This window comes from Erythrolamprus reginae, chromosome 5, assembly GCF_031021105.1.
Source record: "Erythrolamprus reginae isolate rEryReg1 chromosome 5, rEryReg1.hap1, whole genome shotgun sequence".
NCBI lineage: Eukaryota > Metazoa > Chordata > Lepidosauria > Squamata > Dipsadidae > Erythrolamprus > Erythrolamprus reginae.
The window spans coordinates 40,871,193-40,897,952 of record NC_091954.1 but is presented as its reverse complement, the minus strand read 5'-3'; the positions used below and the strand labels follow the sequence as shown (position 1 = coordinate 40,897,952).

At 36.7% G+C, this 26,760-nt stretch overlaps 1 protein-coding gene and 1 non-coding gene across 4 annotated transcripts in view; one reads left to right on the top strand and one right to left on the bottom strand.

The window, feature by feature from the left end:
- Positions 1 to 26,760, top strand: part of LRRC27 (leucine rich repeat containing 27) — a 65,183-nt gene that overhangs the window by 23,502 nt on the left and 14,921 nt on the right. For 2 of the 3 annotated variants that reach the window (XM_070752452.1, XM_070752449.1), the window contains 4 exons: positions 1,694 to 1,934; positions 5,289 to 5,420; positions 6,679 to 6,778; positions 24,549 to 24,688. In XM_070752452.1, the coding sequence (XP_070608553.1) occupies positions 1,694 to 1,934; positions 5,289 to 5,420; positions 6,679 to 6,778; positions 24,549 to 24,688 (613 nt within the window). Of the gene's footprint in view, positions 1 to 1,693; positions 1,935 to 5,288; positions 5,421 to 6,678; positions 6,779 to 11,182; positions 11,858 to 24,548; positions 24,689 to 26,760 lie in introns of those variants that run through there. The other variant, XM_070752450.1, reaches the window with a different exon arrangement.
- Positions 20,563 to 20,664, bottom strand: LOC139168648 (U6 spliceosomal RNA). The gene has a single exon (XR_011559318.1). It is a non-coding gene; the product is annotated as a U6 spliceosomal RNA (small nuclear RNA).

Here is a 26,760-nt window from a genome sequence, read left to right as displayed (position 1 = left end):
TCACTATGCTGAGTATGTTGACCTTTTATTTGATGCATATTTTCTCAGGTTTGTGTTTTTCACTCTGTTAATTGTTCACAGCCATTTCTTATGTTTATACATGCCACTCCAGCAATTTTCTTTAGGCACAACAACATAATCATGCATGTAAAATTGAGGATGTTAAGTTAGTAACATGGCAATGGCATTAATGGTCTCAGGGAAGAAACTGGAAATCTGTGAGTTCTAGTTCCATCTTAGACAGAAAGATGGGTGAGGTAGGGGTCATGTGATCACCTTTTCCGACCTTCTGACAAGCAAAATCAATGGGGAAGCCAGATTTACATATGAACCATGTTACTAACTTAACATCTGCAGTGATTCACTTAAGAACAGTGGCAGGAAAAGTTGTAAAATGGGCTTAGTTGTGGCCGTATGTTAAGAACTACCTGCATAAGAAGAATGTGCCATAATATGTTTCAACAGAATTTAAGATTCTTTAGATCAGGGGTGACAACCTGGCAGCCCACAAGCCGGATAAATCATGCGCAGGCCATGTCTACCCCAGCTCCGAGAAGAGGAAAATGTGACAGCAATGTGATATGGCGAGTTTGACCATGCTTTAGATCAGTGGTGGGTTACTCTTACCTTCCCTACTGTTGCAGAAGTGTGCATGTGTTACATCCGTGCACTGACCCTTTGTACAGAAGCCTTTGCACTTGCGTAGAGGGTTCATTGCCCACCGCTTTCAAGCAGTGGCGACCGAGGAACCATTTTGGGGACATGGCACGCTGGCCATCACTACCGGTTTGGCGGATAGGGTCAAATTTCCACCACCGGCTCGTGAGAACTGGTCTGAACCAGTAGCAACCCAGCACTGTATAATCCTTACTCCAACTATAGCAGAAGATACCATATTTGCTAATAATAGGATAGTATTTGAAATCCTCCTGGATCCTCAACAGATTCTGAAATCTAAGGAGATTAGAACATTAGAACTCATATCTACCTTATTGGTTATAATCCAAATTTATAGGATACAAACCAATAGAGTAATCCTACTCCTAAAAAGTAGAATAAGAGGGTTGGGGTTTTTTGAGAATTCCATTTCATTAATAGAATTACTGGAAGCAAAAAAAGGGGCAAATTGGACCACTAGACTTTAAAGTGTGTGTGTGTTGGGGAGTGTTAGTATTAGAGATTAATATTTTAATGTTCATATTTTGGGAAGCAGTCAAAGATGATATGTTATCCAGTAATATACAGTAAAACAATTGGTCAGGAATGAGAGCTTTGAGGTTTGGTTTCTTTTAATTTGATTTTGCTTTGTTTAAAAATGCTTAAATGTTTTTTTTCCTATGAAAAGTGAAAGAAAATATCAAAATATGACAATTTTTTTTCATTGTAGTGTAGCGATTCTGAGCACATTTGTATCACCTGATCACACCCTTGCTAATGTGTAAACTAAAGAGATTGAATCAAGAAAAATGGGTATTTTATTTTCATTCTATGCCCTACTGAACTGAGCGTATAGTGATCCTTCTGTTTCCGCTTTTTTTTTAATGATGATTATTGCCTTTACAGTAAGGAAGGGAGAGGTTGTAAACATGTATTTTTAAATCAAAAGGAACAAAAAAATAACTTCCCTGCTATTTTCCCTTCCCAATTGTTTCCATCTCTGAGTGTAAAGCAAACTTTTTTTTAATTTCAATAGAAATGCCTCCTGTTGAAAAATTAAATTTGGCAGACATCATGAAATCAAGTTTGGATTTGTCAGATGGATGGCCTAATGAGGAGGAGATGATACGATTTAAGAAGCTAAGGGATGAACTTATCCAAGATGAAAGACAAGAGTATCCTGAAGACAAAATAATAACCAATGAATCTATGCCTATATTAAGGAGAACCAGGACAAAAGAAAGTCTCTCTCGTAAATCATCTATACTTTCATCAAGGTAATAAAACATATAAGCCAGTTTATGTTTCTTTATGGTAATTCACAGTTTGCATTCTAACGTAAATTATATATTACTGTAGTATGTTAAATTCCAAAACTGCGTGATAAATAATAGAAATTTAGAAAAGCCAAGGAGAAATTAGACGTTTTTCCTTTAAAAACTGCAATAACAAGAATGGAATTTCAAAATTTCCATAGCCATTATATATTATTATATCAGTGTAAAAAAAAAATTTTTTTTAAAGGGTAGCAATCTTCCAGGTATCATTCCTACTCTGAATCAGTCATTAAAATTATCTGTGGGTGAGCTCTTGTTGCTTTTTCAGAGATTTTTAATATTTTTATTTATTTATTTATTTATTTATTTATTTATTTATTTGTCAAACAAGTATAGTATTATAGTACATATAAATATAACATAACATAAGTAGAACGTAGTAATAGAAAGTATAATAAGACAGTAGGACATGGATATTAGGCACATAAGTGCACTTATGCACGCCCCTTACAGACCTTAGAAAAGGGGAGAGGTCAATTGTAGATAATGTAAGGTTGAAGATTTTGGGGTTTGGAGAAGCAACAACAGAGTCAGGTAATGAGTTCCAGGCGGTGACCACTCTATTGCTGAAATCGTATTTTCTGCAGTCAAATTTGGAGCGATTTAAATTCAGTTTGTATCTATTACATGCTCTTGTGTTGTTGTTGTTAAAGGTGAAGTAGTCACTGACAGGGAGTACATTATGATGTATGATTTTATGAACAACAGTTAAATCAATTTGGAGATGACGTAGTTGTGAATTTTCTAGATTTAGTATTTGAAGTCTGGAGGAGTAGGGTAATTTTTTACGTGAGGAAGAGTGAAGGACTCTTCTTGTGAAGTATTTCTGGACTCCTTTGATTGTATTAATATCTGATATGCAGTGTGGATTCCACACAGGTGAGCTATATTCTAGAATAGGTCTGACAAATATTTTGTATGCTCTGGTTAATAAATCAGTATTTCTAGAGAAGAAGCTACATAAAATTAGGCTTACAATTCTTAATGCTTTTTTGGCAATGCTGTTACAGTGGGCTGATGCAACTCTTCTGCCAATGATTCTAGTGATAATTCTTATAAATGGCTCCAAAAATAGATGGCCATGCACCTGTATAAGTAACAGGAATTGGTAGGGAATTCTGGGCAGAAACAGGACCAGTTCACAATTTGCAATGCTGCCTGAAGTTTACAGCAAAAAAATGTATATCCAGGAAAATGGATTTATTTAACAACTACATGGTTTGTTTCAGCTAGAGTGACTCATTTTATGGGCAGTTTAAGAACAGTCATAAAATTGAGTCTTAGAGACTCACGAATGTATTTTCTCATAATAAATTTTAGTGGACCATGAACTATAAAAAAATTATATGATAAAGAGTCCAGCCATGTGCTTCCTTGGCCTACAAACACAATGACTTATGATTTCAATTCCAGGCTCCATTGTAATTGTAAGTCAAGGATTACTTGCATTTAGGTAAAGCAAAGAGCATCATCTGTACAATTTAACATATGGGTATTTTTTAAACTCCAAAATAGTTAACAATCATTTTCAGAAGCAATCATTGTCCACAACAAACACAACAAATTAGCAATACAGTACTTTTTAAAACTAGAGTTTAAAAAACATTAAAGAAGTGGTTTGTTATCATCTAGAATTTATAACAACACAGATGGTTCCAGATTAGTATCCATATCAGTGTTTTGCAGCAAAACTGATGAAATAGTTTGAAGTTTGGTGCTTAGAGACTCACAAATGTATTTTCTCATAATAAATTTTACTGGACCATGAACTATAAAAACTTACATGATAATAAATCACATAGTTTTTAAAGTGACATCTAACATGAGAATTGAAATCTAAAGCCAGGAATAAATGAAGCCCATAAGATGTACTTGGACAATTAATTCTTCAAAGCAGTTCTAATTATAAAGTCATTTAGATAGCTACCAGCTGATAATGCTGATTTTGAAACAGAACCTTGATGAGGATAGACATTTGCAACTTATTTTTCAATAGAAGCTCATCTTATATATAAAGTGCTTTTGAAAATGCTAAAAATAGACCCATTTTCTAAGTCCTTGTTTTGGCATTTAAATCTGAAGAAATCCCAAAACAACCTTTAAAAATGTTATGAACTCTTATGATTTTAATTTTCTCACTCTTTTTTTCGAGCAAATGAGAAATAACATCCCCTTGGTTGAAGCATGCAATCTTCTGTTTTAAAAAACAAAATAAAATAAAAAACAAAACAACAGAGCTAACCTAAAATTGTGATTTGGAAATCACTGGTTTTGATGGCTAGAAGCAGATAGGACATAGCAACAGATTTTTCTTGAAAGATTCAGGAGGTAGAGAGGATAGGTTCTAATGTTTTCTGTTACAGAGTCAGTATATTAAAAAGTGGTATACACATTTTTGAATAAATGAGCATATAGTACTTAAGATCTAATATGAACAAAAGTATTTCCATGTTAAGTTTGAGAAGAACTCACCAACACCCACTTCCTAATTCCTTCCTATATTTTCTGCTGTCTTCATAAAAATCCAATTCTTAATTCCACTAAAAACACAACAGTTCAGTTCTAAATGTTCTAAGAAAGAGATGGTTTGGGCCAGTAGTGGGTTTCACGTACTTTCGCTACTGGTTCAGAACTGTGAACATGTCTTCTGCACAGATCATCTGTGATGATGTCTAGGTAGGTGGGCAGAGCCTCCTGTGCCCACTGCTACCAGTTCACCCAAAATGGGGTGAATTGGTAGCAACCAACTACTGGTTTGGGCCCAAAGTTAAGTATCATTCAGTCCCTCTGAAGCCAATGAAGAATTCCCATAAAATAATGTCTAATTTTAGTCGAATTAAACCGGCATTCTGTAATTTTTTTATTTTAGCCTGGATATACTTTATAGAAAACTAGGCAAAAAACAAATGTTTAAGAGTGAATTACCCAAATAACAAATAAACTCCAAATTATACTCAAACCAATTGTTTTATTGTTTTATTATGTATAATGCATGTACAGTTTATTTCAATTTAACACAATCATGCTAAGAAACTATGGCCTTAAATTTCTACAAAATAATAATAATAATGCAAACATAAATTAGATGAGACCCAAACAGAAAAAGGATTATGGGAAAGATATAACACTCAAGTCACTGTTTTATTAAACTAATGTCTATCAGGAATTCTGAAGTAGTCTTTGTTTAAAAAAAATAAAGCCTGAAGATAGTAGAAATGATTATAGATATTTTTGTTCAACTACTGTGTTGTTCTGCATAGCTTTTGATGACAATTATAATTGACTATTTCAAAGGGATAAAAAGAATCTGTTTCCTGCTGCTTCATCGTATGATTTCATAATCCAGAGTAAGATGGCAGAGGAGTGCAGATTGGCAGCATTAAAAGAAATGAGAGAAAAACAAGCTTTAATTGAACAGCGGAGAAAGTAAGTGTTATAATTGTTTTCAACAATATACAGTATTATTAGTGTAAATAAATCTACTAAAAATAGGTTGCAGAAATCTAGAAGACCACTAGATGGTGGCAGAGGGTTTTTTCTGTGTTACCTTTTCGCCACATGTGACAATTAGAATTTTTGCAGCCTAAATATGAAAGCCCATATGTAGAAGATGTTACTACTTGACAGAAAAACAAGCTGGTTTTTCATTTTAAAAATTAATATATTACTAGCTTTGATTTAGTTTTTGCTACTTTCAGATTGCAAGATTTATACCACAGATAACAGAACCAGATCCATTATTTTAAATCAATAAGGAATATTATTATTATTTTTTTTAATAAATATTTTTAATTGATTTTTAACAATTTAAAATCACACAACATAAAACAGTGCGTAGTGAATTGTGAATTGTGCCCACCACCCCGTCATACACACATTAATAAGGAATATTATTTTTAGTGCAGGAAATCGGTAAACAGAAGAGAGATTGTTATGCACCTCCGACTTTTTACTGCCATATTCAATCAGTTCCTTCATACTGTTGTTACCCCCTCCCCCCGATTACCGCAAGCCTGCATTTTCAGTGAAAATCTAGCATGTTAAACAAACTTTTGAACCAAATTCCCAGATTAAGATCATACTCACATAAGAAATAATACCTGGGTGTAGATAGTAATATTTCTGTACCTGCTGTTTCTCGCCATAGCTTCTGAGCAATATTCCCACAAACTTACAGTTTTTCTCTTTCCCACAGTTGCAGAATTTTAACTAAATTCATCCTGACTTTGAATACGCAGGAAAATATTAGACTTACATAGATTGACATCTTTGTTTTCTTGTTTCATATTACGTTCTGAAAGTTTAAACCAAATATGTACTTAATTTCACTAGTTTTGTGGATTGCCAAAAAGTACCTGGCTTCTTTGAACAGTACTAAAGTTTGAATAAGGGAGATTTAGCCATTTCTGCTGTGTGAATAACCTCAAGTTGCTCTTAAATCCATACATGTGTGAATGTCCATGTGTACACATACCACATATTATGGGCTCTAGTTAGCATGTAGAAATAGAATCATTGTTCTTTATTATGATTGTTTACTTACAAAAATATTATGCACACTTGCTGAAGAATGATTTTCAAAGTTTGGTGTTTTTCTGGAAAGTTAATTCCAAAATTGATTATTTGTTTATTTATTTTTTTGCTTACTGGTAAAATGTTAAATATTTTTAAAATGTTTTTGAAGAGATAAGGAAGTTCTTCAGAAATGGAGAAAACAGGCCAAGAAGATAAGAGAAAAGAAAGGAATATTATACGCATATTCACCCCAAAAAGGAAACATAATGGTACGTATTAGCATATGATTTTGTTCTGCAAAAATATATTGCTGGTTCTTATAATGAAAAACTGATATTGGGGTTCTCTGTACCCCTGGCCTATACACATTGTACGTATTTTATTGCAGTTATTTCCTCATAGGTGAATTATGTATCTAGGAAAAGACGTCTGGTAACCCAAATTAGAAGGACGTTCATTAACTCTATGAAATGTGCCAGACCACTCTGGAACAACTATAGCCTCATACTTAAATTATATTTCCTTAGTTATTTAAACAATTGTCAGTTGTAGGATGTGGTCATCTGATTTGGTCTTCATGTAGAAAATGGAAGATACATTATTGATTCTTGATGTTGAAAATATATAAGTAGCTGAAAGCAAAAAAAATTGGACTTTGGCAAAATTCTCAGGGATTAAGACATCTCAGATAATCTAATCATCTCTTCAAGGCCTTTGCTTTCTTTCTGTTCTTATCCTGTTGAATCATTGTCTCCAGAATGAATAATTTGTATTTCTGTAAAAATATATGGATCAGCTTAATTTGATAGATCTTATTTTAGAGTCTCTTGTTTAAGAGCCTCTGTGCCAAAGGTTCAGTTTCGGTTAGATCTTGAGATCTATAACCAGATTTTCCACCCAAGGTCACACACAGTCAAGAGAACAACAGGTGATGGAAGTAGTGGTAAGCATCAGCCTCTAATAAGGACAATATGTTAACCCAATATATATTCACAGGTATTATATTATTTATATTTGGAAAATATAGTGATTTTTTCTCATAAAGATAGAATTTTAAATATATTTACATGTGAAAGTGCAAATGTTCAGAATACACATTTAAAATCACAGCTGGAAAATTGTCTTGTTTTTTCTAGTTCTAATATAACACTAATAAAATATGGAACAGCCTACAGAGCTACAGCAGTGATAGCAGCATAAAATACATTTTCAGATTCTGTCATCTCTTTTTTTCTATCTGAATTAATCATGCTTGCCTGCCTGCCTGCTTTCCTACTTTCCATCCATCCATCCATCCATCCATCCATCCATCCATCCATCCATCCATCCATCTATCATATTTATGATTAACTGACTGCATTGGCTGGCAAATCGTTTCTAAACACAATTCAAAGTGTTGGTAATGACCTATAAAGCCCTACATGGAATCGGGCCAGATTATTTGTGGGACTGCCTTCTGCTGGGTGAGTCCCAGCGACCGGTGAGGTTCCACAGATTTGGCCTTTTCCAGGTCCCATCAACTAGACAATGTCGCTTGACAGGGCCTAGGGGAAGAGCCTTCTTAGTGGGGGCTCCGCCCTCTGGAATCAGCTCCCTCCGGAGAGTTGCAGTGCCCCCACCCTCCTCGCCTTTTGCAAGATTCTTAAGACTCACCTATGCCACCAGGGTTGGGGCAATTAGATCTCAGCCCCCTGTCCAATGAATGTTGTATGATTGTTGTTTGAATGGGCATGACTAATTTTTAACATAGTTGAGGTTTTTAGATTGTTTGTTTAATTTTAATTTAATTTAATTGGATTTAGCTATTGTAATTGTTGTTTTTATATATTGTAAGCCGCCCCGAGTCCTCAGAGAGAGGCAGCATATAAATCAATCAAACAAACAAACAAACAAACAAAGAAATATTTATTGAGTCATATATATATGACTCGGGACAGTTAAGATACTTACCAGATCTATGTATATAGATATATATAGATATATTAATATACTTACCAGATCTCTCTCTATATATTTATATTTATTTATTTATTGAGTCATATACAGTATATATGACTCAGGACAGTTAAGATACTTACCAGATCTACATGAGGAGTACAGCATCCTAGATCTAGAATGTAACCATTTGTTTATCTAACTTAGCCTTCTACACCAAGATGGTGCCCTATGTAGATCAGTCCCCAATAAAGTACTCAACACAGCAAACTTGTTCTTCAACTTTATTTTAATTTATGGCTGCCCACCCCCAGAACTTTGGAGGATGCATGGGCAAATGTAAGTAAATACTTATCAGCTCTTTACCATGCAGCAAGAACCCATGTGTGCTGTAGGTGTCAAAACATCCTGCACATAGCTATTCAAAAGCTGTGGCCGCCCAAGCTGTTTGGAGGCGTTGAAACAGAAGGGCTTTAATTTAAAATAGGATTGTTGATGGATGTCTCCTGAGATTTTGCTTCTGCCAAATTGAAGTAAATGTAGGCTGGATGTTATAGTTAATCCAGAGAGAAAAATCTGTGGTCCCAAAAGAGAAACTCTTTGTAACCCTGTAAATAGAGCAAGTCCCTCAATTCATTTAAAGAAGTCTTCCTCTATTCCTGGTGATCATGTGGATGGGCCAGGAAGTTGTCTTTGACAACAGTAAAATTGAAGCAGAATTATTATTATTATTATTATTATTATTATTATTATTATTATTATTATTATTATTAATTCGATTTGTATGCCGCCCCTCTCCGGAGACTTGGAGTGGCTCACAACACAAAAAACAACAATAAAAAAGCAATTTAAAACCCTACGTATAAAAAACAATCATAAAATGCATAGCTAAATTTCTTTTCCATTTTTTATCTGTGATCAGGATTATAGTAGTGTGATTTTCATGTGGTCATCTATCCAAGTAATAAAGTTCTAGTAGAGGAGAATATATGTAGCCTGGGGTTGAACTGTGGAATGCTTGATGCTCTCTAAGCTTAATTCCTTGCTTGCAGATGTTTTATTACCAAACTAGGTAACATCCAGTCCAGCTGCTGTGGCCTAGATATGGAGCTCTTGCCTCACGATCAGGAGATTGTTTGATCCTAGCTAGAAGCAGGTGTAAGATCTCCTGTTTCAGCAGGGGGTTGGACTAGATGACCTGCAAGGTCCCTTCCAACTGTGTTAATCTGTTAAATCATTGGTGTTACCAGCGATGAACTATGAGCCGGAACGCTAAATTGCGCTCGCTGCCACAGCTCATAAGTTCTTGCGGGATCAGCGCGATTTTGCTGCTGCACCTGTGGAGGTAGCAAAAATTGCACCTGTGTTTCAGCGAGATTTTACCTGTGGCTCCGTGCGCGATTTTGCTACCTTCACTGGTGCAGCAGCAAAATCGTGCTGGTCCCGCAAAACTAACGAACCGTGGCGGCGAGCACAATTTAGCATTCCGGCTTGTAGCCCACACTGAATGTTACTGATTGTTTAGTTTGCTTCCGGTGGAAAATTAACACTGATGATGTTACCTACTTGGATAACGAAATGTCTGCAAGCAAACAACCAAGTTCAGAAAGTACCAAGGACTTCACAGATAACAATATGATCCCATTCTGCTCAGCTTTATTAATGTAATTAGGCAGTGCCACGGTGTAACTCTATTATAATTTAACAAAACAACTAATGACAAGTCATTGGAATAGGTAAAGCTAGATATATGAATGGTGCTTCTAGACTTTAAAAAAATGGCATGTATCTAGCTTTCATTTTTATTTGTTTAAAATACTTGAAGACTATGAGTTTGGGCCAAGTGGTTAGATGATCATTTCATTGATTTTATTATAACTTTTTTTGCAGTAAAGTATAACCCCAAGTCATTGAACATTTATTATTTAAATGAAGCTACTTAAGTTAAAATGGAAAACTGCAAGCTTAGACTATTCTAAAAAAAAAGACCTATTAATTGTTTGTTTGTGATAGTGCTTTCAGATACTTAATTTGACATCCCTTTCTTAGCTATCCATCAGAACTTGTTTACACTTCTTGCTCAACTGTGGCTTCCTTATCCATGACTTGTCAACTAACCTGCCCTTAGATACAAATAGTGCCATAAGTCTTACCGTAAATTATTGTGTTGAACTCATAGAACTTGCTAAGTCTAATAAATTTTGTTATGGTTTAGTACAGTGTACAAACCCAATCTAATTAAGGATTTTGATGTGAAGAAAATAGTTTTTCTGCTTCCCAGTTCAATGAAAGTCCAATTTTTAAGCTGTCTCTATAGGGAGAAGAATGGTGCAGTTGATAATAGACCATTCTTACATTGGTTTCTTCTGGAGACTTGAACTTTGAAGATTCTAGAGCTCAATGAATGAATTGGTTGTGGTACTAAAATCCTTATGTCTTTGGTCTGCATATTTTAGTTTAAAAATCAACACAGACTGTGGAAACTTTTGTATCTCATTTGGAAACCAAGGATCCAGAGTATGGAGAAAGAATAGAGAGGCACACACAGCAAGATGTTTGAAATCTAGTGTGAAGTTTTCAGTCTGTGTTGATTTGGGGAGCCATGACATCTACTGGTGTTGGTCCACTGTGCTTCATTAAGTCCAGGGTCAACGCAGCCATGTGCTGGGAGATTTTGGAGCACTTCATGCTTCCTTCTACAGCCGAGCTTTATGGGGATGCTGACTTCATTTTTCCAGCAGGACTTGGCACCTGCCCAAAAGCACCCAAACCTGTTCAATGATCATGGGATTACTGTGGTTGATTGGCCAGCAAACTCGCCTGACCTAAATCCCATAGAGAATCTATGGGCCATTGCCAAGAAAAAGATAAGAGACATGAGACTGAACAATGCAGAAGAGTTTAAGGCTGCTATTGAAACATCCTGGACTTCCATAGCACCTCAGCAATGCCATAGGCTGATAGCCTTCATGCCATGCCACATTGAGGCAGTAATTGCTTTAAAAGGGGGCTAAACCAAGCACTGAGTACATATTGCATGCTTATACTTTTTAGAGGTCCAACATTGTTCTATGTACAATCCTTGTTTTATTGATTACATGTAATATTCTAATTTTCTAAGATGGTGGATTTGGGCTTTTCATGAAATGTACCCCATAATCATCACAATTATGACAAATCGTGGCTTGAACTATCTTGTCCTGTATGTAATGAGTCTTATATATTATGTTTCACCTTTTAAGTTGCATTACTGAAATAAATGAATATTTGCGCGATATTATAACTTTTCAAGTTTCACTTATATGTAGGAAACACATGGGGGCACTACAACACCATAGTATTCACTTGCATTGAGGCTGAAGGCTTAAACAATATCAAATTAATAAGTCAAATAAAAAAGGAACAAATATGACTGTGTTTCCTCTATTTCTGTTCTGTCAGTTAACCAAGATTTGTAGGTAAAATATGGCAAATTCATAGTATAAGCAGGGCAGAAGAAAATGCTGTTTGGTGTATCATTTCTAAATGTATAGATTGTAAAATCATTGTCTTGATTATATGGCTGACCTGGCTTGACTTTGTCTCCTTAAAAAAGGCAGGGTTACATAATCTTAGCTAATCTTAGAATGACAGATCACTAAGAATTCCTAGGCTATAGTTAGGTAAATTGAAAAAAAAATTTGAACAAACAGTAGCAAACTACTTCTGCATTGTTAAGAAAGCAACAAGGACCTTATTCATGAGGACAGAAAGAACCAAACTTCTGAAGGAGACAACTTTACCTTTTATTGATTGCTGTGTCAAACTACTGAATCCATTTATCTGAATGGCTTGGTTGGAAGATAAATTCAAATATATACACAAAGAGGCATGCATAGGCACAGTGAGTGTTTCGTGCCTTTTGTCACTGCAAAGCATACTTTAGTATTTTCCTTTAGTAATCCTTAAGGTTTGTGAGAAGAAGCTATGTTATTATCTATTGGTAGGTTTCTAGGTGGTTTACAGTAAATTAACTAGCCTTTCTGACTCTCAATGGCCTTAACAGTGATAATTTAAAAATCTTTTTCCTCAGAGAAAAAAATAGAAAATTGAAAAGAAGTTATTGAATGACTGGCAGAGAAAAGTAACAAAATTTACATGGCCTAATAAAATATTGAGGATTAAATGTAAGAAATCACAGACCTCAGAAGACCAAGGCAATCTGGCAGCCCTGAACTTCAAAATGTATTAACCAAGATAGCTGTTTAATTTGGATGACATATTGGATTTTATCACTCTGTGGTTGTGTTACCTTCTTTGGGGGAACAAGTCTCCCAGATGAACAAATTATCTTTAGATTGATACAAACAGAAGTGAACAGTTATAGAATAATTTGTATTATGTACAATAATAAACAATGCAATAAAATTGGGAATAAATATAAGCAGCTTTCCAAATTCTTGCCCCATTGTTGTTGTTTTTCATGAAGATAAACGTATGAAGAATTTTGTTCAGTAGACAGATGACAAGTCATATATACTGTACATCAAAATGTGATAAGACCAAACATACAAAACCACCTGATCTGTTTCAATATCTTCAAATAACAGAATAGTTTTTAAAAATCTACAAAAAGAAGAGGGAACAATTAGGGATCTGAATGAATCTGAAAAACTTATAATTTTTTTCAGCATTTGCCAGGTCTTTCTTATATCCATTTTTGGAGAAGGAACAGTGATTGTTTGCTTGTGGCACTCTTTTGCAACTGAATGGTGGATCTCAGAGTTTAATAAGCCAAATAGATCATACAAACCTGTCAGCCTTAGCACCATTTTAGACTTCCAGTATCTAAACTGTTCAACTGACAAACATATAATCCCTTCCCCCCACCACCACCCTTGGCATTACTGAAATGATTTCAGGTTTATGAATGGAAAGGTTTTTCTGCTAGAGAGTTTACTCTCAGTGCAAAATTTCCTGCCCCAAGAAAGGCCATTGAGGTGACAGATTGAGAGAACCCTGTCACTATACCTGAAGGGCTTACACACCAGGAATTACAAATCTAAATACCAGAAATACTTTACAGTATTCTTGTAGGATAGATAATCAACTCTTTATATATTAATCATTGTAAAGTAGCTCCTCCTTGCTTCATTGGCTCAAACCCCAAATCCTATGTCTTCTCACATAATCTGTATCCATTTTGCTGTAGCTTTATCTGGTCATACCTTAGTCCAGAAGGCATGTGAAAAACTGATGATATTGATATTTATTCTCTAAAATGTGGCAAAGTTGAACTCAACAAGTTTTGGAACCAAAATAAAAACTGAATTGAAGTAAAATTTTACAAGTATCAAGTGCCTCTCCAAATTGCTTCAATTTATCTTTTGAGATTCAACCAAAAGAGACGTGTCTTGCCATCAACAGATGTACCAGAAGAAAAGATTTTGTCATGATAACAAATGGTTCTTAACACTTAGAACAGTAACAGCTACATCGACTAAAACTTCGTGTTGCCACTAATAAGAATGGGACACCTCTAGTTGAATTACTGTGAGAAGAATTGAGATCATACTTTCTGGAATTACAGTGCAATTTTTACCTGTGCTTGTGTGCTATCCGTTATGTAGCATTTATTGAGAGCATGACTAAGTTCTTGTGAAAATGCTTCGAAAAAGCAGTTTTGATGCTACCAATCGTAAGAAATTGTGGAATCAGCCTGCCTTTTTCTTGTAACCAAGTGATTTTCTAGTGGGCAACATTGCAAAGGAAACTTTGGTGTTGCAAATGGAAGATGGTAACATCTGGATTCCATCTTGCACTGGTTAAATTCCTTGCATGTAGCAAGGCAATTGCACAATAAAATCCTTGTGTGGAAGCAGCGTTCCTAAACAAAAATGTTACTGTTTCGTTTGCGGGAAGTAGAGAAAAGTGCCTAAAATTTTTTTTGATTTGTTTCCAGAAAAGATATAACTCTCTTCTAGCCAAGATCACTTTTTTTTACTATTAAAAAATTTCATTACAACAATTAATAGTGAGGGAAATGCAGATGAACAACTTATTCTCTAAACAATTCCCTGCAAAATCCAGAATGAGCATCTATTTATTTATAAATAATCATTCCCCAGCACATTTACAACATCTAACATGGTTACTGAAGTAATTCATCTTCTGGGTTTGCTCAAAATATTGCATCATAAACTAGTTAAAACATACTATCAGAAAAAATTAAAAACGGCTTATTGTTGAAGTAGCCAAGTTTTGCAAGTTGTGTGAATATAGTTGGTAAGCCTCAATGTTCAATTGACTCATTTAAGATTCTTGTATGAGGCAGAACAGAGACTCACTTGAAGGAAAGCTAAAAACTCAAAATGCCTTCAGTTGGTTCCTTTTCCTATTTTGCAAAAAGGTATCTCATTTGTTTAAGAAATTGCAGATAGATTGTACAGATATCCCCAACCAGTCCGTTGCATCTTTTTGCCTCCCAATTAACCACCTATCCCTAATAATTGTAGCTCTTTGATTGTGAGGATAAAGCATATCTGCTTTAAGGATATCAGCAATTATCCATTGGAATTTGAAACCTCACAGCTTGGTGCAAAAATCTTGCAGAGTTGCATAAATTGGTACCTTCCTTAGATAGTAGATGCTTCGCAGATTGAACATTGGTCTTGATGGAGTCCGAAAGTTTCTGGGCTATGCTTAGAAACATAGAAACATAGAAGTCTGATGGCAGAAAAAGACCTCATGGTCCATCTAGTCTGCCCTTATACTATTTTCTGTATTTTATCTTAGGATGGATATATGTTTATCCCAGGCATGTTTAAATTCAGTTACTGTGGATTTATCTACCACGTCTGCTGGAAGTTTGTTCCAAGGATCTACTACTCTTTCAGTAAAATAATATTTTCTCATGTTGCTTTTGATCTTTCCCCCAACTAACTTCAGATTGTGTCCCCTTGTGTTCACTTTCCTATTAAAAACACTTCCCTCCTGGACCTTATTTAACCCTTTAGCATATTTAAATGTTTCAATCATGTCCCCCCTTTTCCTTCTGTCCTCCAGACTATACAAATTGAGTTCATTAAGTCTTTCCTGATACGTTGTATGCTTAAGACCTTCCACTATTCTTGTAGCCCATCTTTGGATCCGTTCAATTTTGTCAGTATCTTTTTGTAGGTGAGGTCTCCAGAACTGAACACAGTATTCCAAATGTCTCACCAGCACTTTATATAGCGGGATCACAATCTCCCTCTTCCTGCTTGTTATACCTCTAGCTATGCAGCCAAGCATCCTACTTGCTTTCCCTACCGCCTGACTGCACCGTTCACCCATTTTGTGACTGTCAGAAATCACTACCCCTAAATTCTTTTCTTCTGAAGTTTTTGCTAACACAAAACTGCCAGTACAATACTCAGATTGAGGATTCCTTTTCCCCAAGTGCATTATTTTACATTTGGAAACATTAAACTGCAGTTTCCACTGCTTTGACCATTCATCTAGTAAAGCTAAATCATTTACCATATTACAGACGCCTCCAGGAATATCAACCCTATTGTACTCTTTAGAGTCATTGGCAAATAGGCAAACCTTCCCTACCAAACCTTCCCCTATGTCACTCACAAACATATTAAAAAGAATAGGACTCAGAACAGACCCTTGTGGCACACCGCTTGTAACCTGTCTCTGCTCAGAATACTCGCCATTAACAATAACTCTCTGTTGTCTACGCTTCAGCCAGCTGCAAATCCATTGAACTATCCAGGGATTAAGTCCAATGCTTGAGTTTCTAATTATTCCAAGTTTAAGGACTGAATTCAGGGGAATAAAATTGTTATAGAGCAATCTAGTATTCTCTGGGGAGAATACAATCAGTACCCCAGATAAACAGAACAACTTTGAAATATTTATTTAGAAAGTAGATAAAAAGAATGATGCTGTAGATAATTCTGAAACTCTGCATCAGACATTTCTATACATACCTGATGACCCCTGCACAAGTGGCTTACTTTGTGAAAAGTTTATTGCAGTTAAGCACCCTAAAATCAATGCACATATGATGAATTATACCATCCCAACTTGGGTCACATGACCACATAAAAGAAGAAAGACAGTTTAGAATGGAGCAATCCACAGCATTCTGAACAACTTTTCCTAAGAATGCACTGAGCAGATTTTTTTCTTTATGTTTTTTCTTGAAGTTCTCAGTGTAACCCAAATCACATTTGAATAACTGTTTTCTTATGTTTGATTTCTACCATCAAACTCTTCATCAAACGAATTCCTGTTGCAGGGGACCTTTCCTGTTCTCAACGTTCTGAGCCTCCCCCTCATGAAATTTATCTCCAACATTTCCAACATTTCAACACTGCTTTGGAAAGAATAAAAAAGATTGACATTTGATCCTTTGGTCAATTACCTCTAATTTAGTGCCTTCCAGCTGTCTTGGGCTGCAAATTTATTTATTTATTTATTTATTTATTTATTTATTTATTTTGTCAAGTACGTATTGGTGGTATACAAAGATATAATAATATATTAAATCGCTGTAGATTCAATAATAGACAAAGAGCATCAGAGGGTGAAAAAAGCCAAAGACCTTACTTTATTAGTGAAGAGGCCATGAAGCCAAAAGAACCAAAAGAAGCAAAAGAATCAACTTATCCTAACTTATCCTAACTAATCCTAAAACGTATACATATGCTAACTTCTTAATCCTAACTGTATGCTAATTTATTTCACACAACACCCTTTCTAGTAATCTGTTTTCTATGACCTAATGCAGCTAATACACATACGCAGTTCTAAATGATACTGTAATTCATGAGCCTGCCAACATCATAGATAAGGCTGCAGGTATAACGATCATGTTTACAGAAAGCGTATGAGAAGCTAGATAAAAGAAGGTGCTTACTGGTGCCAGCCAGAACTCCCATCCTTTCTCATGATCTCATTCAAAGCTGTCCGTTTCTGAGAACATGAACTTTCCCAGAACCTTCCAGGCCTACCCAGAAGTCCGCAATTGCAAAGCCTGAATGAAATAAATGCTAACTTATACTAACAGCATAATGTGCACTTTAATAAATATTCCGCGTGCGGTTTTCCGTCACATCTGGGCGTGCCCATCCATGTAACCTTTGATCCGCGCAAGGAATACTATAATAATAATAATAATAATAATAATAATAATAATAATAATAATTTATTAGATTTGCATGCCGCCCCTCTCCGAAGAATAATATTTATATGGACGATGCAAGTAAAAGAGAAACATTAGGACAGGGGACGGAAGGCACTCTGGTGCACTTATGCACGCCCCTTACTGACCGCTTGGGAATCGGGAGAGATCACCAGTGGATAGTTTAAGGGTAAAGTTTTGGGGGTTAGGTGATGATACGACAGAGTCTGGTAGTGAGTTCCATGCATCAACTACTCGGTTACTGAAGTCGTATTTCCTGCTGTCAAGTTTAGAGCGGTTTACTTTAGGTTTGTATCTGTTGTGTGCTCGTGTGTTGTTGTGGTTGAAGCTGAAGAGTTAAGATCCAAAATATTGGATCAACAAAAGTTACTTTTATATCTTCATGCTCATTTATATAACTCACATTCAATAGGCCTGAAACTGTCCAAGGTGGGAAATCTGTAACAAACCCAGTGTTCTGATTCTTTGGGGTACTCGTGCTGTTTCTTCTGCAAAAGTATATGTCATCTTGTTTGAGTTATATACCCCCTCAAGCCCTTTCAGATATCTCGCACACGTATACGGAGGAAGTTTATCCAAGTAATGCATTTTGTATCGGTTATTTATTGTATAACTATTACTGGGAAAACATGAGAGGTTTGGAGACTTTGGTGCTTTCTGAGGTTGGGGTTTTGTTTTGTTTTTTGCCGGAGTCTGGTCAGGAAACATCTGCCAGCAAACAACCAAGTACAGAGAGCACCAAGGGAGCCACAATTCATCCCTGAGCTCCAGACGTTCTTTTCTATTGGTATATATGAAAAAGTATCAGGCCATAGTTAACATGCAGGCAGGTTTCGCTTTATTTTAGTTAGCATGAGAAAGACCTTCATTTTCCAGTCTCATTTAAAAGAGTGAAAACACAAAAGCAGATGTGTTTATGCTGTTCATTACGAATGTTTTCTAACAGCCATAAAAGGCTGTTTAATGTTTACCACTTTACTAAAACAGGTAGACAGTGCCAGAATGCTAGGACTGAAAGCATATACAAGGCTGTAAACAAAATCCAAAACGCTTAACTTACTTACATGAGAAGATTTTCTTGCTGAAATGTTGTCATACTGTTTTTATCCTGCAAAACGTATCTCTAAAAATAAACATGAATACTTTGAAGGGTCAAGATCTGATAAGAATGGATAAAGACTGGATTCTACATGGAATGTCATTGACATTATCTTTTAAGCTGTTTTCAAAACAGTGATGTGATTTATTTTACAGCAAATTAAGGGGAGCAAGGACTTTAGAAATTATTTGGAGGTCAATGTCATATCTGAAGTTTCTTCATTATTGTGACATTATATAAACAAGTACTGGCAAATTGGTTAGCTATGTGCCTTGTGATTATCCCTTATCCCCAGCTCCTGTACTAAACATTTATTTATTTATTTATCTATCTATCTATCTATTTATTTATTTAGCCGCCCTTCTCCGTAACAATGTAACGTTGTATTACAAAGAGTAAGATGTAACATGGATATAATATGAAAGTAGTATCTTTACCACTAGGCACAATAAAATAGTTCACCCGAATATAAGGAAAGCTGCTTCTTATATATCTACTATTAAAAAGTCAAGTACTGTATAGGATAAAAACAGGCTGTTCCTCCTCCACACTCATTCTCCTCATTCTCCTCCCCAAAATTGAAAAGGACAATAAATTATAGAAAATATATATGTGCCAATTTGCATATGTGCATGTGAATTTAGAAAAAAAAATAGATATATAATAAATTTTGCAACAAGGAGAAGTATATTAACAGATTAAATATATAATTGCTTAGTTTGGATTGTCCCTTAGCAATAGAATCGGTCTGGTTTTCTAAATCACCTTGCTTTAAACTTTAAAACTTTTAAAAGTTCATTTTTAACCCAGTGAATTGATAGGTTCTTCAGACAGAGAGTGTTTTGAAGTGCAGATCTATTTTCTGTAAAGATGACCACACTACCTATAGGTGGATTATTGTCTGATTTTAAAAGCAACAATGGGGCTCATCAGATAGACAGTAATAGAGATTAGCTTCTGGGTTTAGCATCATTAGCCTTCCACTTTGGATAATCCCTTTCCTTCTAATACTGAGAATTAGTCTTCTTGTAAAAATGACTAGACTTCCTATTAATAAGTGTTCATAAGAATAGAGTGATTAGAATAAAAGGAAATTCTGGGAATGAGGGTTTTTGTTTATTTGCTGCTTGTGTTTATAATTATAGTTTATACAGTTCTCGTATTTTTACAAATAATAGTTTCTAGATAATTTTTTAGTTTAATTACTTATTTTAAGGTTGAGCAATCTATTGGTAAGAGGAAAGGCGGACAGCTGCATATAATTCCTCTTATTGGTAAAAATGCATATTATCTTATTGACTTTCCATAAGCTTTTAAAAATTAAATTGCTTCAGAGGGCCCGAGGAAGATTTAAAATACTATTGGTTTTTATGTTACTATTATTGATCTTTTATTTCATCTTTGCAATTTTAAACTTTAGATTTTGGGTTTTTTCTTGTATTATTCTTGTAGTTTTATTGTACTATCAATCCATGAAATCTTTATTACGATCATATATCAGCCTAAGAAAAGTAGAGTACAAACAATTAATAATTTTAAAAACTTAAAAGTATAAAATGCATGAAGATTTTTTTTAAAATAAAAAATTAAATTATACATAAAAAACAAAACAAAAATAAAAATATTAAACAAATATTAAATAACAAGAGTTAAAGTATGGCTAACTAAATCTATCGTAATACAAAACACACAGCTAACAAGTCAAATAAATATTCAGGCTGATTTGAGGCACAGGTCATCACATCTTACAGATTTTAATTGCTACTGGCAACACTATGTAAGAAGGAAGTAGTATCTTCAACTAGCAGGGAGGTATAAATTTGTCTTATATATCTTGGGGAAAAATTATGGAATGCTTCATGAATTTGCATATCATTCTTACGCAAGGGATATGCTAATACTCTGTATAGTTCCAGTTTATTTTATTGCTGCAGAGCCGAGCACTTATTGTACTGTTGATTCCCACACATCTTTGGTTAACAGCCAAGATTCCATGTACAGTGGCAATATAATAAACAAATAAAATACAATAGGCGTTTATAAGCTTCAAACTGATTTTACATTGTGTTATCCCATAATTCATGAATGTTATTAGCAATTCAGCGGCCAAAGTGTGGATCGTGAGTTGTTTCCCAAGGCAACAGCTTTCAGAGCAAATTCCAGTGGAGCATGCCAGCTGCATGCATAGATGTCACTCAGACAAGCCATCATACTACTCTCTATGCATGCTTATTTATGTCATACAGCTGTCAAAGATGCTATGCAATTCAGAAAAATGGAAAATTGGATATAATTAACTTTAGATTTTAGAAAGGAGAGCATTGACAAATGTCATTTCATTAAAATTAACACTCTTCGTAAAAGGATTCAGAATAGACTACTTGTCTGGGATAGTTTTCACACCACTTGAGATGGGATCTATTAAGGAAGTTACAGAAATGGTGTTCTGAAGTATGTAGAAACTCAAAAGACGGGTATGAAGCCAGTAACTTCCCACAGCAGTGATCCATCCAAGAAATCCAATCTGCTTTAATTTACACAAAAGAAGAGACTTATTAGCATTCTTAACAAATGATTGTTTTTTAAATGTTTTGCTCTACAGTAAAATGTCAAGGACAATGAGTTACGGTATGTTGATTCAATGCTCCAATGTTTCCATTTTTGCATGATTTTAATTTATGTGAGAAATGAAGCAGTGATTGGAATATCCCTGAACAATATGATTTTTAAACTCCATTAATATTGTATGCTCCTTCCAAAATGATGAACATGTCCTTCACTTCTCTCTCTGTCTCTCCCATTCTCTCTCTCTTTTTCTTTTATATCCAATCATGATTAAATAAGTCTCAGCAAATTTTCTTTGCATTTAACTGTTATCCAGTAAATTTCTCAGCTTACCTTTCTATTGTTAAATAGAGTATGCTCTTGATTTCTGGCCTTGGCTGGGTTAGAATTATTATCTATGATAAATCCTCTCTTAGCTGAAATTCTGACTGGGCTAATAGTTTAAAGGGTGGTGGGACAGTCTCTGATATGATTTTGAGGACATCTGGTAATAGTTTCTCATTACCACAGTTGCTGGCAATGCTAATTTCTGCTATTAGATTTCAGACTTACATTTGTAATAAGCTGAAGTTGGGGTTTGTTTTTGGCAAAATATGTGAGTGTTAAACAGATCACATGCAGAAGATATAATCACAGACAGAGAAGGATAAGAAACATGGATGTAATCAGTAAATAACTAATGGTCAAGTATTGTCTGATCCAGTGTTTCCCAACCTTTTTTGAGCCGCGGCACATTATTCACATTTACAAAATCCTGGGGAACATTGAGCGGGGCGGGGGGCGGGTGGGCGGGTGTGTGTGTGTAAAAAAAAGTTTGGACAAAAAATATCTCTCTTCCTCCCTTTCGCTCTATTTCTCTCTCTACCTCTTTCTCTCTCTCTCTCTCTCCCTTCCCTCCTCTTTCTTTCCCCTCTCTCTCCATCTCTCTTTGTTTCTCCCTTCCTTCCTCTCTTTTTTGCCCTCCTTCTCTCTCCCTCCTTCCCTCTCTCTGTTTTTCCCTCACCCTCCTTCCCCCCTCTTTCTCTCTCTCTCTTGCTGTCTTTCTCTCTTTCTCTCTTCCCCCTCTCTCCCTCTCTCTTTCTCTCTCTTGCTATCTCTTTCTCTCTCTCTCTTTTGCTTTCTCTCTTTCTCTACCCCCTCTCTCTCCTTTCTCTCCCCCCTCTCCCCCTCTCTTGCTATCTCTTTCTCTCTCCCCCCTCTCTCCCTCTCTCCCTCTCTTGCTATCTCTTTCTCTCCCCCCTCTCTCCCTCTCTCCTTCTCTCTCTCCCTCTCTTGCTATCTCTTTCTCTCTCTTTCTATCCCCCCCTCTCTTCCTCTCTCTTTCTCTCTCTACCTCTCTACCTCTCTTGCTATCTCTTTCTCTCTCTTTCTCTCCCCCCTCTCTCCCTCTTTCTCTCTCTCCCTCTCTTGCTATATCTTTCTCTCTCTTTCTCTCCCCCCTCTCTTCCTCTCTCTTCCTCTCTCTCCCTCTCTTGCTTTCTCTTTCTCTCCCCCCTCTCTCCCTCTCTCTTTCTCCCAGTAGCCGTGGGGCGACGGCAGGGTGATCAGCTGTGAGGTGGAGCTCCAAAACGGAGGCACAGACGGCGGTGGCTAGACGCCGTACATTTCTGGCATTGCACTGGGCATGGACGTGGGGCTTGAGCCTCCGTCCTGGTCCAGCCAGCAGGCAAGTGCCAGCCACGTAATTCCAGCATTTCCAGCCGCCGCCGTCGGTGCCTCTGTTCCTCTGTTCCGGAGCTCCGCCTCACAGCTGATCACCCTGACTTCGCCCCACGGCTACTGGGAGAAAGAGAGAGGAAGAGAGGGGGGAGAGAAAGAGAAAGCAAGAGAGGGGGAGAGAGAGAGGGACCACCCTGCCACCGCCCCACGGCATGGCTCCTGCCCGCTGCCACCACCATCACCCTCCCACTGCGCGCCGCCCTCCCGCTACCGCTGCCCTCCCACCAAGCCCCAAAGCTCACCTGCTGACAGGGAAGCTCCAGCCGGGCGGGGCGCCGCAGCTGCTGGAAAACTTGGAAGGCGCAAAGAAGCAAGCTCAGCTTCCGGTCTCATAACTTTTTTCTCTTCGCAAAAAGTTGCGAGACCAGAAGCTGAGCTTATTTCTTCGCGGCACACCTGACCATGTCTCGCGGCACACCAGTGTGCCGCGGCACACCGGTTGGGAAACACTGGTCTGATCAAATGAGAATGTAAAAGTTCAAGACATGAATATATTAAAAAAAAGAACCCCAATGCTCACAACAACATCAATACATGCTTTTTGAGAAAAATGGCTTATGCTGGGAAACATTGAAAGATGATGAAGATTCTCAGTCATCCAGATAGAGTTGTCTGGAAGATGAGTCATGGCAACTGGGGTTTTTTTTCCCTTGTTGGTTCAAACTAACAAGAAAAAAGGGGAAAACTCCAATTGCCACAACTCAATTCGCAGATATTGAAAGTTGTTATGTACAGACCAATAGTGGAAGTCTTTTAAATTACAAATGCCTATTTTAATTGAATCGTGATAGCAGTTCTTGTTTTAGATATGAGAAGGGTGATGCTGTATCCTATGGAAATCAAGGTAGTTTGAGAAGGTGCTAATGGAAAACAAATAAGTTCCCATTAGCTATGTTTTGTTTTCTCTCTTTCAAATATAACTGGCCTTTCTAGTAGGAAATGGAAACATGCATAATTGTACCTTTTCTAGACAGCAGTACTTTGGGATTGGGCGGCAAGTCAAATAAAACGAATGAATGAATGAATAATGAATGAATGAATAATTTGAAGAAATCCTGCTGCATTTTTACATCTTTTTAGAGGTGTGCTGATTTTCTTTAGCCTCTAGATATCTTTTTAAAATGTAATTTGCCTTCCCTTTATATGAAGAGAAAAAGTAAATTGTTACATATGTAGTGCACTTTTCTTGCTCAAGCTGTGATTAGAAAATAGCTGCTGTAACAACTCAAATGAGATGTTAAAAAGGGGATTTATAGTTGGGAAATTTAAACAACCAATTTTATAGTTTCAGTATTTATTTGATTATATTCTACCTGTCCTCCATAAACGCAAGATAGCATATGTACTACCTCTTCTTCCATCCTTGAGTTGAGCCTGAGGAAGCTCTCATGGCTGTAGCTTGATTTGACTGTTGGCTTCTCAGTCTCTCTCTAATACCACTCCTTGTAGGCATGTTGCTGTCCTGCATTAAATCCATCCAGCACAATGAGTTGATCTTTTTGTCCAAGTTGTTCTAATGCCATTATATGTCACACTTTTTTAGGTATCACAAAACGCACCTTATGCTACAGATAATATTAAGAGCATTGATGACCTAGAAGGTTGGAGAGAACCATCTGACCTGAATGAGCAGATAGAAACAGCACAAAATATAAATTCAGTGAAAGCCACTGATACCTTCAGGTAAGAACAAAGGGGTCAGCCACACATCCCTCTAACTGTAACACAAACATGTTCAAGTAATCAACTTTTATTCCATGTCCTGATGATTTTGCCTTCATCTAAGTCTTCATCTGTGAAGGAATGAGTCCGTTTAAAGGTGCTTTTGGTTGTTCCAATTTTAAAGTATTCTTTTCCCTCTTACTCCAATATAATTTTTGCCATCCACACAATCTTCTTCGTATACAATATACTTCATTGAAGATGTAGTTTATGATGTAATCGAGTTGGCATTTGCCAAGCTCCTATATATAGTTTTAGGTGCTTGCAGCCCCACACTTCATGGACATTGTGGTTGAAGTTTAGAAAATATAGGAGGTCTGGATCAAACAGCAGTATCCATTTAGTGCCTGACCTGAGCTTATTATATTGTTTGTCAAGTTCTATGTGGACTCCTTATGTACATGGAGTTATCCTTCTTTCAAAACAATGATACCTCTGCACCTGTAGCTTATAAGTTGAAAGACAAATTGAAAAACCAAAAGGGCAAGTATAAAAAATGGAAAGAGGAGGAAATAACTAAGGCAGAATACCAGCAAATAACCCGAGCCTGTAAAGATGAAATGAGGAAAGCTCACAATGAACAAAGGCTTGCGTCAAAAGTAAAAAAATAACCAAAAAAAAAGCTTCTTCCAACATATTAAAAACAAGAAAAAAGTCAAGGAAACAATTGGTCCATTGCTGGGAGAAACTGGCAAGAAGATGACAAGGAACAGGGAGAAAGCAGAGCTATTTAACTTACTTTTTGCATCTGTCTTTACATAAAGGGAAAAACAGTCCAACCTATCAAAAACAGTATCACAAAAAAACAGGTTAGGAACGCAAATTAAAATATGGAAGAAAATGGTAAGTGAACACCTGTCAACTCTAGACAAGTTTAAATCACCAGGACCAAGGTTCTGAAGGAACTGGCAGTCGAGATTTCAGAACCACTGGGCATAGCTAGTTTAATTAAAAAAGGACTAGGGGAGACATGATAGCAGTCTTCCAGGAAAGACTTAATGAACTCAATCTGTATAGTCTGGAGGACAGAAGGAAAAGGGGGGACATGATCGAAACATTTAAATATGTTAAAGGGTTAAATAAGGTTCAGGAAGGAAGTGTTTTTAATAGGAAAGTGAACACAAGAACAAGGGTGAAGTAGACCCAGAGACAGGGTTTTGAGCAATCGGTACTTTTATTCAGCTCAGAGAACAAGTGACAGCTCAGCAAGGTAAAGTGACAGTTCAGCGAGTACCGACTGGCTCTGCAGGGAGAAACCGCTTCTTTTATACTTTTGCGGTTCCCGCCAAAGCGAGAGCCGGCCGCGTCTGAGCCAATCAGGAGCGACTTCCTGCTTGGGCTCAGACAGCGCTGGAAAAGAGGAACAAACTATTTACAGCGTTACAAGGTAGCCATTCCAGGATACAACACCCCTCCCCTCATAGTTGGACTCATCCATCAAGAAAGCCACGTGACGAAGTCGTCCAATCGGTGAGGCCTTCGAGGCTCTCGCGCTGACCTGCGCAGTCCATTTTCTCCTTCGCCACTGACTGTGGAGGATGGCTCGCCGCTGCTCTCCCGGTGCGGCGGACTTGGCCTGGCGGGCCCAACGAAGGCCTCGGAGGACGAGGATGGCTCGGCGTCGCTGGATGGTTCCCCCTGGCCCGATAAGTCTCTTTGCGTGTTTCTTAGTTCGGGCAATGTACAAAAGTCTGTTGAAGGGGGAGAGTCCGAGTCAGCGGGTTGTTGCAATTGGTTTTCAGTTCGTTTCCGAATGTGGTCTATGTGTCGTTTCCACAAACGACCATCCTCCAGTTTAACAATATAAGTCTTGGGTGCGTTTTGCTTAACAATAATTCCCTTCATCCAGTTTACATTTCCATCAAAGCATTTTACATATACATTTTGACCCAAATACATTTCTCTTTCTGGTTTCATGCACATTTGGTTATTATTCACACAGAACCTTGGGTTTAACCTGTCTAATGGTGACCTCAACTTTCTCCCCATCAATAACTCTGCAGGGCTTACATGTGTGTGCGAGTTAGGGGTAA